The sequence below is a fragment of the Eutrigla gurnardus genome (genome assembly GCF_963514095.1).
Source record: "Eutrigla gurnardus genome assembly, chromosome: 4".
Lineage (NCBI taxonomy): Eukaryota > Metazoa > Chordata > Actinopteri > Perciformes > Triglidae > Eutrigla > Eutrigla gurnardus.
The window spans coordinates 15,081,901-15,102,614 of record NC_139918.1 but is presented as its reverse complement, the minus strand read 5'-3'; the positions used below and the strand labels follow the sequence as shown (position 1 = coordinate 15,102,614).

The following is a 20,714-nucleotide window of genomic DNA, read 5'->3' as shown; positions in this document are numbered from 1 at the left end:
TAAAAGTGCCATTAGATGCCCTGAAATACTGGCTGTAAATCTGCCCACCACAACCTCCAGGAGGATCAGACCAGCTGTCTCTCCCAGTCATATAGTCTCCATTATGGTTGCATGGCCATTAGATGGTGCATTACAGTGTTTCCAAGCACAACACTTTGTACTCATCTTCAAGTGAAACCACGAAATATGGCCAGAATGGGCTCACGCCGAGGAACAATAACAACTTGACTAATAAAAATCCATACTTGAAAGATTGTTTGTGAGGGTCCAAAGCTGATTAGCCCAATATTCGATCAATAAACAGGCACTGCTCACCACTGACGGGGCTGACCACAATTTATTGCAGGCTGCAGGGAAGCATCACACATAGGTAATAACATCCATCTCAACGAAGATAAGTAGAGCCGGTTTATCACCACACGAGAGTTATATGAGGTCATAACCTTACACAAAGGTTAATGCTGTAAGCAGGGATCCGGTTCAAACTGGATGAAGGCATCACAGGGAGCTATGGAGTCATAATATTACAGTCCACAAAACAGATCGTTTAGGGGGAATATTCTCAATATTTTCTTCAATGAATCTGTGAAGCTACAGTTTTTACTATGAAGGAAAACTCAATTTTACAAATGAAGATGGGATTATTCCTCGTAAAGAGGTTAAATTGAATTGCATTATGGGACATGTAGGTGTTTTTGAAGCTTTAAGGACTATAAACATTATGGGGCATGGTGAATAAACAACACAAAATACTTGTATACTAATAATACCAGTGAGTATTTTCACATTAACATTTTTTAAAACCGGCTTAGATGCATGTTTGCAACCGTTGCAAAACTTTTTGCAGCAACGGTCTGAATAGATTTGTTCAGGCAGAGGACCAACTACCAGGATCCTATTGACACAGAGCAGCGTCTGGCAGTCTGCCTGAGCTAAATTGTTCTATAGCCTCAGCTACTAGATATTTTATTGAGTTTCCTTTTAGTGGAATGCTCTGAGTGAATTTGAGTTCACTCTGGTAAACCGTTACAAAGTGTATACGTCAAGGGCTTTTATTGTGAAAGGCAAGAACGGGGGGAGTAATAACGTTTGCCACCTTGGTTCGGACTACAGGGCCTAGTGTATGCTTTGAATGTGTCGGTTTCACGTAACATGATTGGTTGATGTCTGTATTTGCAGTGTAGCTCAGGAAAAATGACCTTATTCCGAAAAAAAATGACATCACTTTTTCACCCTGTAATATTTACATTGTACGTTAAAGTACTCATGACAAAAAGAACAGCTGCAAAATTATACTGACGTGTGAATTAATCACATGAAAGAATGCCTACGCTCTGTAAAGGCCTTTAGCCATAGAGACTTGAAACAGGATATCTCAGCACTGGCTGTATTGATCACACATTACTTTATAACCTCTAACTTTACATAAGCACAGCACTAAACTGCTGGAGTAGCAATACTTTACGCCAACAGGCATCCTCTCCTAACATGTCACACAGTTACAATGGACATCCACAGGGTGGAAGCTCGTTCTGCTCCGAGCGAGGGTAAGCTCTGCAGGGTAGGTCAGCCGAGCACAAAGCACACAGCGGGTGCATCAAGGTGATTTTGAACCACTTCTCCATGAATTCTAAAAGTTAAACTATCCCGTCATTCAACGGGCTATTTTCTGTAGTCTGCAACAGCCTGGTAGAAAGGGGAGAGACTCAATTGTTATAAAAACACACGGCAGCTGAGGAGAAAATAAGAAAAGATGGCAAACGCTTCAAATCATCTATTTAGATTTGTCACATCCCACAGGTTTGGGTGAGAAATCAAGATAGACTGCAGTCAAGCCGATTTGTGCTGCCGTCAATCAGTCTCAAAGGAGATGTGCCCGAGTGTGAACACGAGGAAGGCAGAATGTCATTCAGCACCATTAGGCCTCAGTGAGAACAAAAAAAATGTTTTTCTAGAAAAGTCTACAAGAAAAATGTGAAGCTCTTTGGGCCTCAGAGAGCGGGATTCTCCTTCAAGGGCAGACAGGAGATGGAAAGGTTAGAATTAATACAGTAATGGGACTTTTACTAAAAGATATAATGAAAAATGATTTTATTGATTTTGCATTACATTATTTTTTCCTGCAGCATCGGGAAAAAAGGTGATATGCTAATGTGCTTGTAAGTCCAGAGTTTATTTCAAGGTCTGCAAAAGTTGCAACCTGAACATGTACTGTGCATGTGTGTGTGTGTGTGTGTGTGTGTGTGTGTGTGTGTGTGTGTGTGTGTGTGTGTGTGAGACCCACCCTGCACGGTGACTGTGGCTTTGGCGGTGCGGACCGGCATGGTGAAGATGGAGCAGGTGTATTCGCCCTCGTCGGACAGCTGCACGTCGCCGATGGTTATGGAAAGCTCGGTGGATGTCGAGCGATGCAGCTGGATGCGGTTATCTCTCAGCGCTGGGGGAAAAAGAGGAACCAGATATCAATTATTAGAAATGTGCATATATAATTGATCACCTTTATGAATTATTAAAGGGGATTTAAGTTGCATGAGGTATGTTTTAAAAATAATTGTATTAACTCACTTTAAAATGCAGGTTATGTTTTGCCTTTAACCCTACCGTTATTACTGAGTAATCACTTTTATATTTTCTTAATCCTGCAATGGATATCTGGTGTTTTTTTTCTCATATTTTCATCTTGTTCTAATGAAGAGGCAGAGAAGGAAAGGAGGAAGAGGAGGCAGGGAGAGTGGGCAGAGTATGAGTCGGGTAAAAGGGTCAGATGGAAGGTCGAGATAGGAGGACGGAAGAAGGAAAAGTGGCAGATAATATCCGGGGAGATAGAAGGGGGAGCTGGGGGGAGGACAGGAGAGGAGAGGAGTGCAGGTGGGAGAACAGCACAAGAGAGGAGGGGGAGAGACGAAGGAATCATGAGAGGATGTAAGGATTAAGGAAGGGAGGTGATGGAAAGATGGGCAGGGTGGATGGATGAAAACAATCTGGTGAAGAAAGGAGAAAAGGCAAGAAGAAAGGATTGAAAGAGGGAGAAATGATAAAAGGAAGGGAGAGAGAGGGAGCAGAGAAGTTAAGATAAAGGGGAGAAATGGCTCAAAGGAAAGTGAAACAGGAGAACTGAGGAGGCACAAGTTGGAGTAAGAAAGAGGGACAAGAAAAGGAGAGGTAGTGAGAAATATAAGGGGGGTGGAAAGAGAGTAAGAAAGCATGTAAAGAGGTCGGGCAAGGCTGGGGAGGGCAGAGTGCGAGGTAGAGAGAGCAAAGTAGGAAAGACGACGTGCAGAATTCAAATCACAGGAAAGAGAAAGGTAAAAGAGGAGGAGGAGGGAGGGGGGGGAGGTGTTAGAAAGAAAATGATGTAAGAGAGAGAGATAGAGAGAGAGAGGAGGAGGAGTGATGAAGACGAGGTGAGAGGAGGAAAAAATAGCCGAGATGTGAGCGCGAAGGAAGACAAAGAGGGGAGTAAAGAGAGGAGACGCAAATTGAGAATGAGAGACAAGAGAAAGTGTGAGGGAGAGAAGAAAAAAAAACATCAGAAAAATAAAACAGAGGAAGCATAAATAGCAAGGAGAAAAAGGGAGAGGCAGTAGGGACGGGTAGGGGAGGAGGGATGGGGGGGGGAGGCGGGGGAGAAACATAAGAGAGACATAAATGGCTTTGTCATCAATGAGAAATCCAGCCATGAAAGAGGGAGAGAGCGCAAGCGACCGAGATAGATGATGATGATGAAATGCTACGAAATAACCCGTCGTTTCCGTGATAGCGTTGACCTCTACGGTGTTTGTGCAGCGTGATTGCTGTCTGTCTCCCTGTCTTCCTATCTGCCTGTCTATCCAGATGTCTATCTGCCTATCTCTCGGCCTCAATAAAGGCGTCTCCGTGTTTTCTCCGCCGCCATCATGCACAATTGTCTTCCTGCAAATAATGACTACGACATGACAGCAGATACCTGCGGGGAAACAAAATCAACCGGAACCATGGTGGTTAAGAACAGTGAATAGTATGATGTACTGATGTCGCCGTTTTAAGTTACCATGGCGCTGTTTCCTGTCTTATCCCTTGTCTCAACATTGAAACACAAGATTAGGTAACGGGTATATTATTATAGAGTGTATAGAAGCAGAGGTGGACGTCGGCACCGTGACGTGACCAATGGTTCGTAGACCATTGCCATCTTGTTTTTTTGGTAAACAGAAGTGAAATGAGAGGGTGGAGCCAAAGTACAACCAAGCGCTGAATTAGACTTCAACAAGAGTTTTAGACGACCAAAATGTTACAATCAACGTACGTGAACTGAAGTAGTTCTAAGACAAAAACATGGACAACTCCCAGACAACCTGTCAATCACAAGGTAGTCCCGCCCTAAAGCCTGCTATGTCGTCTGTTTGACTCTAAAAGCCATCTTTTAGTAAATGAACACCGTGCCGTGTTGAAGAACACTCATGTTGACAATGTTGACTGAGGTAATAAATCAAGTGAGAAGTAGGGTCGTGTAGAAACGGCATATTTTCACTTGCTGATTGTTGAAACCATGGAAAGACAAACCCAGATGTGGTTTTGTGCTTTTTATTTCATTTTTTTGTCCAGTTTCAGTGAGTTTTCCAATGAGTTAACGAGGCATTTGAGCCTTTCTTCATTTTGGAAACTAAAGGAGACTTGAATTCAGATGGTGTACAGTTCTATTTGTTTGGCTTAAGTGTAGGACTACTTCCTCCATTGACTTATGAGTTAATGTGGTGTATTTATCAGACTGAAAGAGCGCTTGTGTAACATGACAAACTCGCCGACCCTGAGAACACTTCACTGCAACCAGCGAGGATCGGCAGAAAACTTGTCTATTCTTTTTATTCTGAAAATCTTTGTGTATGGTGTGGGCGTACACTAACACTGTTGTGTAGTTTAATAGTGTGATATGGGCTGTGTACATATTTCATTGTTTTTTCAATACAGTTTGTCTCCTCTCTTCCCGTCTCACTGTTATCTCCCTGTCTTCCCATCGTCTAACCTGTCTGTCTCTATCACACACACACACACACACACACACACACACACACACACACACACAAACACACACACACACACACACACACACACACACACACACACACACACACACGCACACAAACACACACACACGCACGCACACACACACACACACACACACACACACACACACCTCTGTTTCTCTTCGTGTTTTTCAGTTATTTCATCCAACACTACTTTATCAGCATGCCTTATCACTAAGCAAGGTCACTACATTTGTCTTCATGAGCTACCCTCTGTGTGTGTGTGTGTGTGTGTGTGTGTGGCCGGTCACTCTCACACACACACACACACACACACACACACACACAAACACACACTTATCAAAGCCCCCTGGACCCTGCACTCAACCATCAGTCTCCTTAATTCCCGTCCCCCACTCTTCCCCTCCATCCTTCTCTCTTACATCTCGCCCGTTTCTAATCTTTTCTGACTTCAGGCTTTTTCTTTGTTCTTTCGTTTGTCATTATAAACGATGTATATTGCTCAAAAGCACAGGTGTGATGGATTTAAAAAAGACAATATGATATCTAGTTACAGGGGGCGAATCGATCGGAACGCTGCGGAAAATTGTACGTGTGCCTCGCGCTGTTTAGCCCGCGATATGGGCAACATAAATAGTCTGCCAATAGGTCACACTCTGCTGTTTGACTTTTGTTTCCTCGCTGAAAGGGATGTAATGAATTGAGTATTGAGATAAACCGGATTAATGGAGGTATGCACGTGCGTGGTGAGGTAGAGGAAGATGTTTCACTTTCTCACAGAACATGTGAGGTGATATTTGGAGTGCTTCCAGGGTTTGGACGGACATGAAAGTCCAACTTTCAAACCAATGGAATCTGTGTTCTCGTTTCCCTTTTCTCATTCTTAATGTTAAAAGCATAAACCATAAATCCAGCCAGCATTTTTCAACAGGTAAAAGGTGGTCCAGATTAAACTCTCCTCTGACAAACCTGCATAAGAACTACACCATCAGACACAATAGACCCTTACCTGACAAATATCCCAAATATAATCATAATTCAAATTGAAAAGAAGGAATTCCACTTTTCTGTGTTTCAGTAGTGGCAAGCTTAAGTTAAACATCATGTGTTTGTAGAAAAACAGAAGCATACGGTTCACTTTTGAATTAGCAGCTTTAACGAGGTGTTTTGTTTCTACTTATAACAACGGGGGATTTTGAATGTTTGACTGTGTTCTTCTCCATTGTCTACGTATTTAAAGTCAGCTGCTAACCAGGCAGACAAAAACATGACTTCTCTGAAATTACATGTAAATTATTTAAGGGTTTTTTTTAGAAACAAAGTAAAACCCACAACCCCAGTATTATTTTAGATGTTTAGGAGAACGTTTAGAGCATTTTAAAAAACAACAGGTGCAACTCATTTATTATTGCTATGGTAACAGATACCTGTCAGTACGTTTCCCTCATCTCAATTCTGATTATGTACTTCCTGAAAGGTTTATCTCAGCAGGGTAAAAATGTTCTATTTGCTTCGCAAACTTTGGGCAAAAAAATGCCACGATAATCAGACAATGACACCATCAAAAACAATAGAAAAACATCATTAAATATACATCTTGTTGAAATTGTGAGTAGGCTTATTCTATTCACAAGTAAAGCTCTGTTAAACACACACTCAGAGACATGAACACACTGGCTGGATTCCTCTCCAGCAAACTGTTAAGTTATCAAGGAGAAACCTGTGTTTCTAGGAATTTTGAGGATAAAAATTGGAATTTACTGCGAGAAGAGAAACAAACATAATCTCCTTCTACCAGGGATGCTGGTTTTTAATAATGTTTCTGATGGATAGCTGATCCTTGTTAATCAATTTAACCAACAGGATTGGTAACTTGCATGCATGAGTGCTGTTGTTAAAGTGCCAAACAAGTCGCCCGGCTGCAATGTAATTTGACGCACAAACATGTTAAATCAGTTCTTCTTTCTGATTTTTTAAAAAGGTATCATCTATTTTTAAGCATTTAACTGATAGTAATATTCTTATCAGCAAGTAATGGTTAAAGGGTTCATTATTAACATCCGTTCCACTTTGCAATTCAGTGTGTGTACATATGTATGAGAGTGTGTTTCTAAGTGGTGTCAGGAGGGCTGTGAGCTGAGGAGATGGAGCGTTTATGTGTCGATTACATATCAAGTACAGGAGCTGCTCATCAGCGTACGGACCGTTTTGCACACCGCTCTTTGAGCGCGTGGCTGCGCGGCTCTGTTGCCTGTGTGCAATTGTTTGGCCAGACAGTGTGTTTTTGTCTGCAGCTCAAACTCAAGCCTCGATACTCCCCAAAGGTCCAACTGTTGATCTCGGTCACAGCAGCTATATTCTTTTGCCCGCTCGCCTTCCTCCTCCTCCACCTTCTCCTCCTCCTCCCTCAATCTCTCTCATTCTCTTTCAACATCAAACATTTGGGACGAGGGGAATTCTCTCCTAACACATACTGAGTGCACATACATATATTCCTTTTTCCATCTGCCTCCCACCTCCTCATGCCTTTCCAACGAAGTTCGCACTCTGCCCAGAACTCTCTCAAATTGAAATTTGACTTATTGGCACGACAGGGGAGAAACCCTGTGTTGCCGAGGCAAAGTAAATCAGTTACCGACCAATATTTTTCATATTTCTCTCTCTATCTCCCCCCCAGCTTCTGCATCTCGTCATCCACTCATCGACTCAACCTGAATCTGAATTCCACCTCTCCCTCTTGCTTCCCTCTCTGTCCATTTTATCTTTGCATCCCACTGTCAACTATCTTCTTCTTCTGTCTCCATTTCCCTCCTTCTCTCATCACCCAACTCTCTCTTTCTCTCATTTTGTCTTACATTTGGGGCTTTTAGCTGACACACACACATCCAGAGAGATCTCTTCTTCTCCCTCTCGACACACGTCGCCACCATCCTCCCATCTGGTTCTGAATATTCTCTCCAGCTCCCCTAATTATCGGTCCTTTCAGACAGCTGATCTGGGTTCAGTGACCGCGGGCTTCCCTTGATCACGCCGTCCCCACTGATCTGAGAGCGTCAATTGATCCTGGATCAGTGCGCCAACTATGAAACACTTGATAAACACACACACCTCTGTGTGTTTTAACCACCGCCCCCCCCCTCTCTCTCTCTACCTTCAGGCTGAATTAAAAAAATAATAATTTAAAGGCGGCGGCACAAATGTATGCAAAATCAATGGAAGGAGCGAGATGAACCAAACTTTGCCCAAGGTGGTGCAAATTGAAGCGAGGAGGCATTAGTTCCAGTCGAAACTTGAGAGAGAAAATGTTCCCAACGGTGTATCAGCTTCAAGCAACATGCCAATGAAATCCTGCCGTGTCGTATTTACAGCAGCGTAAAAAAAAAAAAGTCCATCGGGGGATTTCTGGCGAGTAACACTGACCGATGACACATCCTAAGAAGCAGATTACCCAGCAGAAGACACTGCTCGTGCTGAGTGCTCTGCCTGTTGCAAAAGGATTAGAAGGAAAGCACGACGGAGTGAAATGCATAATGCCGGAGCGCAGACTATTTGCTCATCTTTCCTCACCTTTATAGTATAAAGAAGTCAAGGAAGCAATTATCATAATGGCTGCCACTATCCGCCTGCCGCTTTTTTCAGCTGCTTTGGGTTGACTGCATGCCATCACACTTAGCTGCTCAATTCTCAAGGCACAGGTTCCCACTAATGCAGAGGAGAGTGGGAACTATTCCCCCCCCATCGTTGTGGTTTGATTGCATTTGTTTGCCGGTGTGATTTATGTTCCTGCACGTCTTCTCTTTCTTTCATCTGTGTGGACCGGATGTCCTCTTGCGGTTTGGGCTCACTGTACGACATGCTAGTTTGAAGGAAATGTAAGATATTTTGGGAATTGTGGAAATCTTTCTTCAAGCTTTGTTCAATGAGAAGATCAATAGCATCATCATAGCAGTCCCTCAGGTTTGAAGCTAAAGGAGATGTTAGCTTAGTTTAGGATAAAAGACAACAAAAAACAGCTTTCAAAAAGCAATGATTGCAAGAAGTTGCTTCAGGTTTCGTATGGATAACAGATTTAAAGGTGTTCAACACAAAACTCGGATCTATTGCCTCCATACCGCTCATGGCTGAGCCAGCCGCTATCAGCTAACAGTCCTTTCAGTGCTAACACTGAAAACAACATCCACAGTGCTGACGGAGCTAACAGCGTTGACCTGAGAGGGAAACGGAGGCTGGGCTCTACGCTTCGGGCACATCGCGGCGGCCATAGCTAGCCAGTCGTGCACGCTCACGTGCACTAACACGGCTAGCCCAGCTATGTCCACAAAGCACAGAAAAGACTAATTTTCTACTCCAGCAGACATTACCCCGCATGTCTTTACATACATAATATCTACTTTATTAATGCTCTGAATATTGTATTTAGAACCCTTAGCGTGTTAATGAATAAGCTGTGGAGAGCAAGGCCGGTCTTTATGCCAGGATAAGTTAACCAGCTGCTGGTTTATGATACAGACATGAGAGCGGTACTCATCTTTCAATTAACTCCTCGGCAACAAAGCAAAAAAAGTGACAAACTACTAAGAAAGAAGCACAAACACCCGCGTATTGATGTGTTGGCTAGCAGGAGGACATCACATGAATGATAAGAGAGCAACACAATCACAACTCTGCTGCAGTCTTTTTACTTCAAATTCTATAAATCAATGTTTCAACACAACCGAAAGAAGGCAATACTGAAAATTAAAAAAGGCTGCAGCAGGTTTATGACCGTCTCCTCCTTCTTCTGAGGAAGAAATTACAGTGTGGAGCCACTACAATTAGAGCAATACGGTATGTGCACACCAATGTATGCATGACTGTTCTGTTTCATGTCTGGTTAATTGATTTTCTATTTTTATTTCTATGAGTGAGGGGCAAAAGGCCAATTTCTGAATCACAGGGCATGTTTTTCATACATTTGCTTTAATAACATGAAAAATAAATTGGATTTTTTTACTTTAAATTCTTTGTACTCTTATCTCTTTCTTCTCCTTGCACCTGGAATAATATAGAGTTCAGATGATACAAAGAATGAATGTAGAAAAGGCCTCTTTCAAGTGCTTGATTCTAAAAGTCTCTCCCTGCAGTCTTTCAATCCTGTGATGGTTGTTGTTGATACGTTCTCCAGAGAGCCTTCCCAGGCACAAAAAAAACTTTGAATGATATGATGTGGATCAATAGTTTTTCAAAAAATGTCAAAAAAAGAAGACCATCCCACGCCCTGTTGTGGAGTACCATCTCTCACCGTGTTGTGAGCTGTCATTGTCAGTTTGTCTCAGTCTCTGGGAGGCTGACTGGGGATCTGACCATCCAGTTTCATATTTTTTGTGTGCTTGTGCACTTAAAACTCCTTAGCACTGTAAACTTTAAGGTGCTTAGTGTGTTCTTTAATAAAATGATTTACAGCAACAGTCATTTTCACTACAGTTAATGTCTGCCTACTCAATATCCTCCTGCCAGGCGAGAGCTTCCCCATCCACCGTGGTTTATAAATCACCAGAGAGCCATTACCTTGTTAAATTGTACTGAGGCCTGTCTGATGTCTGCTTATATGCTTTTATGGAAAGGAAGGAAACCGCACATGACAAATAAATAAAATTATAGCCGGACTAGAAGCTTAAAGAATTTTTTTTTCTGGTGAGGAAATGTATTTGCTAAACCTCAAATTATGAGTATTTTATTTGACTTTTATTGTCTGCACGCTCGTAAAAATGAGCACATGACGGTATAGCCCTCTATGTGAGCGTTGTGTGCCCGGTCTCATTATATTTTATAGATGGAACACAACTCAAAATGTATACAACACCGTTCTTTCTCGTACAAAAAGGAGATTAAGAGAAATAACGAAAGTGTCGTTGGAAGCGCGATGCAGCTTCAGAGGTCCCATGCATAATAACCGTTTGATTTCTGAATAATTCAACTCAAGTTTCTCAGGGTGATTCCCCAAAAGGTGTTACTTTTTTTAATCAAAAGCAACTGAAAAAATATCTTTATTAATCCTTATTTCTGCGGCTGAAAGTTAATCGTTAGCTAACAAGTGAATATGCAGTATCCAATTTGTGCCGAGGTCACATAATCCTTCCACAGTGGAGGAAAGTCAGTTTCATATTCTTGTGTCTAAATCTGTGAGATGCATTTCAGACATTGGGCTCTTTTTTTATGAAAATGTATTGAGCTGGCATTGTTGCAGAACGACCACCTCTGTGCTGATGTAGTTGATGATGTCACAACAAGAAAAATATTTTTCATTACACAGAAACTGATTGATCTGGCCCATTAAATGGCACCTCATTGGCTTAAAAGTCCAGAGGTTCAATGTCTCTATGAAATAGAAGAGACTCAAATAGATCTTCATGAGTAGAAAAGTGAACTGGTCCTTTCATGGCGCAGCGACTGCTGTGGCTTGATGCTCTGTTTGAAACTTAAACAACATGAAAAGTGGTGAGAAACCTGTTTGGGAGCCACGTAGGAGTATAAGCATCCCTTCACACAGTCAAATGTCCTTGTCTATTTGCTGGATAGCTACATTCCAGACTGTCCTCCTAAAGAAAACAACTCAGTCAGTTGCTGCACCCTCTGAATGACACATACATTATAGGACAGACGATGTCATTCTGCTGATGGTGGATCTTGTCCTTTCATTTGGAGAAAGTGTTGTTACATCTCGGTCACCTCCGTCAGGCGTTTTATGTAAGATATAAAACAAATGCTGGAACAGGACACCACTGGAGTAAACAAAAGTGCATTAAAGCATGAAACTGTCATTTTTTTGAGGCAAAACTCAGCTTCTCAATAATGTGGCCGTTTCCCTGCTTTTCTCCCTCTTACGTGAGCTCAGTCTTTTTGCACTTTAGTCGATTAAAAGAAGGAATATGAAGACATCATGTTGTGCTCTGGGAAACGGTGACATTTTTCACTACTTTCTGAGATATTATAGACAAAACGCCTACTCTAGGAAATAATCAGGCTTGCCAAAGGCCTATGGGGAATAGGTGAGCGTCTCAGAATAACGAATAAACAATGAGACCTGTCTGTCAGGATGCTCGTGGCTGCATCTCCCTTCCTCACTTCGTTCTTTTCAACTGTTTTGTTGGTGGTGCTAACTATTCGAGCAAGCTCAGCCCCTGGAGCACGCAGTTCAACGGCGATGTTAAGAGGAACGTTAGAAGACTCAAACGTACTCTTAAAAAAACAGACTGACTCACTCTGAGGCTGAGACGTTTGGATGAGAGAGCCAGCGAAAAGCCAAATATGTTAATGTCCGTGTTTGCTTTCCTTTCTTTGTCTTGATTTCAAAGTTGTTGCTTTCTCCGCCTGTCTTCATCTCCCTCATGTCTGTCTCTCCATCCTGACGTCTCTCTCGCTGTCTGCTTCTGGTCTAGCATAATGTAGGAACCCATCTGTTTTCATGCTTTCCTAGCTGTATAATCTTTGCTATTACCAGCACTGGATTTTTTCCTGTCTCCCCTCATTCAGCCACCCATCCCACACATCCCCTCAAGGGCATCTGTGGGTCCTTAAAAGGGTCTTAAAATAAATTATCCGGAATTAAGGTCTTAAAAGGTATTAAAATATTCCATATTGGCCACAGTTATCAGATCACTTGTTTCCACCATGTAATGACAGGTTCCTTCGCTCCGAATGTTCACGCTGAGATTAATACAGGACAGAATTAGCTACAAAAACTTGTTTTTTGTCATTGTATCTGCTTTAATAAACACAACTGGGCTTTGTGTCCCTTAACAATTATTTTTCCTGTTTTGCTTTATCTTTATCAAGGCAGTTACAGTTGCAGAGCTCTCATTAGCTCTGCTCCACTGGAGTTTTTTTGTGTGTCAGTTTTGTCCCTTTACTTTGTTTTTTAATTTGAATCTTTCTACTCACTTCCACGTGAAAAAGGGAAAAGGTCTCTTAAAATGTGCCCACACTGAGTTCCCTCCTCCTCTGCGTCGCCGTCTCCCTTCGTTGCGTCTCATCTGTGCAAAGTTGGCTCAAATTAAACCGATATAAATGGCTTTCCTTGTCTGAATAATGACAGAAATCAGCTTGAGCTTATCACGGAGTATTGGATCGAATCGATGTGACCCTGGGATTATGCCAGTGACATCAACATTTTATATATCACAGCTATGGCTTTGATTTTTTCATCATTTTTCACATTCATTGTGAATACAGCCTCTTTTTTATGTGAAATAATCCAAGGTCTCTTTCCTTGCATTGCCCTGCGTCGTGTATACATCATCACGACTCATATCTTCTCCTTATAATGTACCATCTAGAGGACCACTCCACATTCTGTCTACGTTTTCTCCTCCTCTCCTCTTCTTCCTCTCTCTCGTTTGTCGACGTTTTTTGTTTAATACCTCATTAAATAGTATTAAGTAATGAGCTAAGAAAACTATCTATGCTCCTGACTTTGGTTCTTCCTCTCTCTCTCATCTCTTGCTGTAGTACAGCCTGGACTCTGCAGTGTGGAGGCCATCACTGTGAAGAGTTGTCAATCATCATTTTCTTCTTCTATCTCCCATCATGCTGTTCGTACAGCCCTCGCTCCACCCATCCGTTTCCCTCATGTCTCAACCCTCTGAAGCCTGGTGCATGCTGGGCAGTGTTGGAACGGCGAGGAGGCCTAATTTCTCTCCTCTTCTTCTTCTCTGCTCTTCAATCAACTCTCTCATTCCATTCCCATTTTTTATTCCAGATCTAGCATTTGCTTAATTTTCTCTCTACTCTCATCCCTCCATCTCTTGCTGCCTAGAGTCTGAAGGAAACTGTTTGGATGCAGTAAATTACACGGCAAGAGTTTGTTTGGACGGCTATGTGTGATGGAGTTCCACGTCAACGCAAAAGACTGTTTTAATCAAAAATGACTTCCTATGGTGAGTAAACAAATCATATTAAACCAGCTCTGGAAACTGTGCTATTATAGTCACAATGTGATTTGTCTGGCAGTCAATGCTGGTTTCTTTTAAACAGGATCCTGCTAATTACCTGATCTTGCCCTGAAGCCTTTGTTTTGCCTCAACTCCACCATAAGTTAAGCATGGTTAAGTATAAAGTCAATTAGCGACGTTGGTTTCCTTTATACTGCCTAGAGTCGCTGCCTACATTAACGACACACTCAAGATAAAAACACCACCGTGAAATGCAAACCGGCCAATCAATATTGATGAAGTTCCTTTTTCACTTAAAGTCATTTTTGGTACGCCGCACATGGTTTCATATTGCTCCTTGTGGAGAGAAATATTCCCCGTTGTATTTCTCCCTTACATTTCAGATGACATAAGCACTTTGTTAACGTTGGACAACTCCGACAACACGCCCAAGCCTTTTTGAGGAAATACTTTTGTCGGATGACTTAAACGCGAATGCAGTTTAATGGCCATTAGTGTTGACTGCACAGATCCACGCGTCCCCGAGAAAAAAGGAAGCGTAGTACAATCGGAGAATACTTTAAAATGAAAACCAACACCTTTTTTGTTACATTGAGGTATTTTCCTCAAATATTAGCTGACTCAGCCCCGTTAGCAACGTAGGCATAACGTTAGCAACTAAGCTAACTTTTGCGTTTTCATATTCATTGAAAAATAATGTCCTTGCTGCAAAGTTTCACGTTAAGAAACGCTCATCTGGGGAATATCTTCTTTCATAAAACACAGCGTATGTGGATGACTAAGAATATCATCATGAGGTTGATCCTTATTACAGTCATAAAGGAGATCTCCTCGTTCTCCTTCCTCCGTTTTCTCCATCTGCTACTTCCCCCGAAAAGTGTTTCTGTTTACAACTCTCCTCCTCCTTCATCTGTCCCTGTCAGGTTTTTTTCCCTCCCTGCTGAACACACCTCCATCCCTCCACTATCCTCCCATCTACACTCAAGATCTTCATGTCTCCTCTCTCTCTCCATCTGCTGCACTTTGAAGAGAAGACATGGATGAAGGGTTGGATTCTGAACTGCCGTCATCTTCCTCTCCCCTCTCTGTCTCTCAACCCTCTGCTTTCCGATGTACAGCATCTGCTGTGCATGTTGGGCCGCTGCAGTGGGGAGTTTCTGCTCCATCCCCCCCCCCCCCCCCCCCTCCCCTCCCCATCCAATACTCTTCTCAATTCCCTCAAAGTGGAGGTCGGCCTTTAAGTGTTCTATCATTTCAGAGGAGGGCCTCGCTCTCTTTCTCTCTCCTCTCTACTGTGGTTGAAGCTCCATCTGAGGTAAAGACTTGCTGATCTCTCCATTTGTCCTCACCCCCACCCCCACCTCCCTCCCTCCATCATCCTCTCTCTCGTCTCTGTTTTCCAAATTGTCGGGTACAAAACGTTGGCCCTCCGCGGTGACAACTTCTCGGCCCGTATCCTTCTACTCTCGCCATTCTTAACTAATTCTCTCCATCCCTTCACTTCAGCTGTTACGTGTTGCATTCGTGCACAAGGGAGTCTTTGTGTCTCTCGCCGCCCTTGTCTCTAATTCTCCCTCTCCCCTCCCTCCTCCCGTCTGTAGCGCTCGCTCCTTTTTTCACTCCAAAGTCTGTTGTGTGACGGACCGCTGAAAAGAGACACGCTAGAAAAAGTTGGAGCTAACGTTTGAGCTTGCCAGGATTTAACTTTTCTTTTTCTTTTTGATTTTTAATATCCTTTGGGGCATTTTTTTCATTGTATCAGATAAAAAAGGAAACTTATTTTTATTGCAATCCTAACCTAGTAATAATGTCTTCACACTCAGGCTGGCTGCTGCTCACACACCTCTTCACTCGCGGTAATGTTTTGAACCATGGGTTTGAGCCAATACAGTCAAACATATTCATTACCACCAAAGCACCATATTTATAATGTCAGTCCTTATTTACAGTGTCACATTTCTTTTTCCAGAATACAGGGTTTTTTTGTGATGTTGGACCATTGAACCAAAGAGTGAAGTCTCTCCTTAGACCATCAAATTGCACAAACACTCATCTTTAAAGAGTAGCTGTCTTGACATTAACACACTTGTGGCGATCTGACTTTTCTTTGTTTTTGTCCTTTTGTTTTCAGTCCTCACAGCATTCCACGTTGCTTGCTTTCTCAGGTCCCTAATGTATTTGTTTGGGGCTTTTTCTCTTGAACAAAGCTTTTAACCCAGTGAGAACAAAAGGAGTTGATAGATGAAAAAGTAACAACATCTTTATTGCAACCCTGTATCCTAAAATTTACATTCCCGAGGAGCTGGTTTGCTTTAGCAAATTGTAGAAAATGAAATGTTTATCGATAATGATAACGGCAGCTGAAGTAGCACTAAAGCAAGACGTCGCATCAGCTCCATTTAGCTGATCCCCGATTGGTTCAACTATGATCGACTACTTCAGCAGCGTGAATGAAAGCATGTACGAATTTTAAACTTTTGTCTCACTTGTCGCCCATAAACTATGATTGTCCATATGTTTGTGTTACAGATCCAGCTCTAACTGAATTGTTAAAGTGAAGAAATTACTTTTCTGGTGGCATTATAAATTCTGTGCAGGAGTCGGGCCTACGTAGTCCGGAAAAACCCAAATGGACTGGAAATCGGATCTGGTACGAGGCCACCGGGGATGCATACGTGGCCAACAAAAGTGCATCAACTTGTGCCTAGGATTCACACAGATGTGCTACTTGAAATGATATGTAAATAGAGCCGTAATGAACGCATTTTGAAAGTACCTGCAAGCTGTTCACTGAAACTAAGTATATTCATACTGAACAGGCTTCACTCAACACATTTTAATGCAGGCTCCATGGAAATGTAATAGTTCGTATTTCTGGTTAACTATTTAAAAAAAAGTCAACACTTACATGAAGCACCGACTTATTTTTTTTAAATATTTGACGAAAATATTTTTTCCAAATGGTTGTTTTTGTAGCATAAACTCGGTGCTCGATGGTATATTCCCGTTCCACAGAGGTCTGGACTGGAAAATACATTACCAGTGGACATAATCTACGTTACCTCATAGTGAGCAAAGGAAATGACTTGTATTTGGATATATTTTGCCCGCGATAGGATTGACATTTTGATAGTGTCTCCGTCCATCGCTCCCACCCTCTTACCTCTCTTCTCTCCGAAGTACAGGGTCTGCTGTGCGGTGTTGGACCATTGCAGTGAGGAGTTATCGCTCTCGGGCACCTGGCAAGTCAGTGTCACCGTCCCCCCCACGGACACCGTCTCATCTGAGGTCACCGGCTGCAAGAGGTCCTCTAGGCAACAGGAGAGAGAGAGAGGGGGGGGGTAAAAAAAAAATCATAAGACAACATAGACGCTGCAGGTTTTTGAAAATACAAGCAAAAACAGTAGCACACACCGCCACACAAATCAGATGAACCCAACAAAATGCATTACTTGCCACGCTCCCTCACTCTCCCCTGCCTGCCCGCCCTTCTCTTTCTCTGCTTGTCAGATTATCTATATATCTCAATCTGTCTTTCTGAAAGCAAATACTCACTGCATGCACGCACACACACACACACACACACACACACACACACACACACACACACAGACATGCTGTCAGAGGGACCAAAAAAAGCAGACAAATGGAGATCTGCTTGTATGTCTGCGAGGCCAATGTAAGAGCGATGAGTCAGTAGCAGCCCGGCATCCAGAGACTGCAGGACCTGAGGGACCGGCGAAGATGAAGAGACCACGGAAGAGAGTCACTCCCGTCAGGTCAAAGCAACAACAAGAGCACTGTCTCATACCTCTAATGGCTTTGTAACCCTCTTTTGTCGATATCTGTGTCGCTTTTTAAGGCCATGCATATGCATTGGCTGGTACGGAACAAGCTCTAACGGGACGGGCATTATGGAGATGAGCAGGTCAGAGGGAAAGAGAAAGAGAATACAAATGACCCGGCATAATGAATTGATTCCAAAGGCTGAGCCGGAGCAGGAACACCGCAAAAACCACTGAACAGTGAACTGGGTGTGTAACAGTAGTCAAATTGGTTCAAATTACTGTATTTTACAGCACTCCCTTGATAATGGGTGATGGTGCAGGCTAATTCCGCTCTTTGGATTCAGCGAGGGTGGCGGACGATTACACGAGTCGGAATGAGGGATGTATACTAAAATACGCAGCCCTTCGCCGTGGTAAGTACTGCCGAGCCTGGCCGCTCGCTCCCCCTTTTTGTGCCGTGTTAAGTTATGGCGCCTCTGAGTGCACCCAGCCGTGCTCGGCGCTCCCATCCTGCTCACTTTAAAACGTGCCAGCGCTTGCTCAACCTAATCTCAAGCGAAACAAAAAAAATATGGCGTAATTGACAAGAAGACCAAGCCAACGGATGGAACATCTCCTAAGAAGATATGCCCCAAAGCGGTCTCCTCACCCCTGAAAATATGGCGTGTATAAATAGCTTAATTGGAACCGAATTGTCAAGCGGGAGACAGGTTTATATTGGGCATGGAGCGTTATCACATCCTTGCACCGGCGGTGGAATTGATTTTTGTGTTTTTATTTTTTATTTTTTTTCTGCAGGAAGAACATCTGCTTAAGTGTGCTTCAGCGGAACTCCCATCAAGACATGAAAGGGGGGGGGCACACGAAGAGAGGATGCAGAAGAGGAGGCGAGCAAAACTACTGCATGTAGCATCAAAAAACACACGTTTGCAGAAGATGAGCTGAGGGCAGCAGGCAGCAACTTTGGTGTGTTTCTCTGTCAGTTTAAAGGCAGTTTATGGCCAGTTCAGCATCTCGGAAAACACAAGTTATTAGAAAAGGGAGGCAAAAAAAGGCTCGCCTCTGGGCTGAGAGGATTCAGAGGTCTTAAAGGTACAGCCGCCGTTCACCTGTAGGATTTCGCCGGGAGAATCCCAGAGTGCTTTGTGTCCCTCGCTCTCTGTGGTGTTTCACTGCAGCTCTGACCTTGTGGTTAGTTTATCTAAGCACCGTGATGCCTGAGGGCTAAATGTGTGGTCAAGTGCAGCGCGGATTAGTGTCTCCTTTAATAGCATCTTGTGCTAATTCCTGCGGCTGATCGCAAGGGCTCCTCTCCTCGGCATGAACACTTGGGGTAAATTGGCTGTCCCAGCGCATCACTCATCAAGCCTACCGCAATGAGCCGGGACAAGGTAGCCAAACTTGTGTGTTGGCTTTGGCTCTGACTGAGAACAACCCGCGTCGGAGGCACGGAGTGATACTTGTGTTGGCACAAGTTCGGTGGACAATTAGTGGCTCTCGAGTGTGAGGAGATAACTGCCATTTTTAAGAAGTCTGTGCATAATATATAATATTCATTCCCAGCAAATCCCAGAGATCATACTATCAGTGGACTAAAACAACTCATTGAGCTACAAAGGGCCTTTAACCTGTTTTGACTTGTCCTTTCCCCCCTCTAATTTCCTTTTAAAAATCTAGTATGTAGAAACACTACACAACACCGCCCGCATTAAATTTGCACCATGTTTACACCGCCAGAAATTAAATAAAGGCTTGTGGGCTCAGACTCGGCTCACCCTTGTAATGAATAATGACCCACCCATAGGTCCAGAAGAGCAGAAGAGGATACATTTTATAAATTCAGTAGCAACAAATGAATATTTGGTCATTTCAAAGTCTTTTATTTTCATTTCAAACTATTGATCTGGGACACTGAGGGCCTAAAGGTTAGATAAGTGGGAAGGTGCAGGAAGATTGCGGATTCGATCCGTAGACTGGAAGGGTGAATCTAACGGTAAAAAAGCACTTGTAGCTTTTTCATTACCACTGCCGGAGTGTCTTTAGATTCCCAGCTACTCCAGTGGAGCTCAGTGGCCGACATGACAGACTGTACATGTAGCGACTTACAAAATGTTTCTTTATAAATGAATGCAAGCCAATAAATAAAGGTTAATCTTTATTTTATTGAGTCAAATGCTTTAACGATGATTAAACGGCACTCTGAATCTCAAATGTAAGGCTCCACTAATGCTTACAAATCAGTATACGAGCATGGTGCAACCTTGTTGATCGGTCAAATATTAATCACACATAAGTTATTTTAGCTGGAGAATTTGACTGCATGGCTGCATAGATCATGTATCATTCTTCTTAGCAATATTTTTAACTGGATGTAAGGAGGGCGGGGTAAGCACCGGAGAGATAAGAAAAAAGATCACATTTTCAAACCGTCCACCAGTCCACACGGGTTCACACCAACACGACAGAGTCACCCGCCAGTAGCACATGACCCCTATAAGCCTCAGCTACAGATACAGCTGTTCTTTTTACCTTTGAAGCTACTTAAGAGCAAAGTTAAATGGTAGAAATTAAGTTCAGGCAGAGTTTAAATGGTAAAGTCAGGCTAAACACCTGAGGTGCAAAAAAAAATGAAACGAGAGGCCTATCTATCCTGAGCAGACGTTAAATTAAACACTGTGGCTTGCTTGTCTTTCTTCTCGCTTCACATCCCCCCCCCCCCCCCCCCCCCCCAAAAAAAAGCTGTAAGCCCACAGAAGACACGGGTATTTAAAGCAACACAATTCACACTTTCCCTATCCGGCCACAAGGTGAGAGAATGCAGAGGTAGAAGGCTGACTGCGGTATTAAGTCAAGGGGGAGGCGAGAGAGAGAGAAGCATGGAGGAAGGTGGGTGTTACAGTGTGTGTGTGTGTGTGTGACAAAACAGGAGGGAGGGGAGAAGGGACACCAGTGAGACAACAGAGGAAGTGCGA

At 43.0% G+C, this 20,714-nt stretch overlaps 1 protein-coding gene across 2 annotated transcripts in view; it reads right to left on the bottom strand.

Annotated features, from left to right (window-relative positions):
- Window positions 1–20,714, bottom strand: part of cadm3 (cell adhesion molecule 3) — an 84,425-nt gene that overhangs the window by 31,568 nt on the left and 32,143 nt on the right. For both annotated transcript variants that reach the window (XM_084008065.1, XM_084008066.1), the window contains exons 3-4: window positions 17,118–17,264; window positions 2,285–2,437 (exon numbers count right to left, since the gene is read on the bottom strand). In XM_084008065.1, coding sequence (XP_083864191.1) covers window positions 2,285–2,437; window positions 17,118–17,264 — 300 coding nt within the window. The remainder of the gene's footprint in view (window positions 1–2,284; window positions 2,438–17,117; window positions 17,265–20,714) is intronic.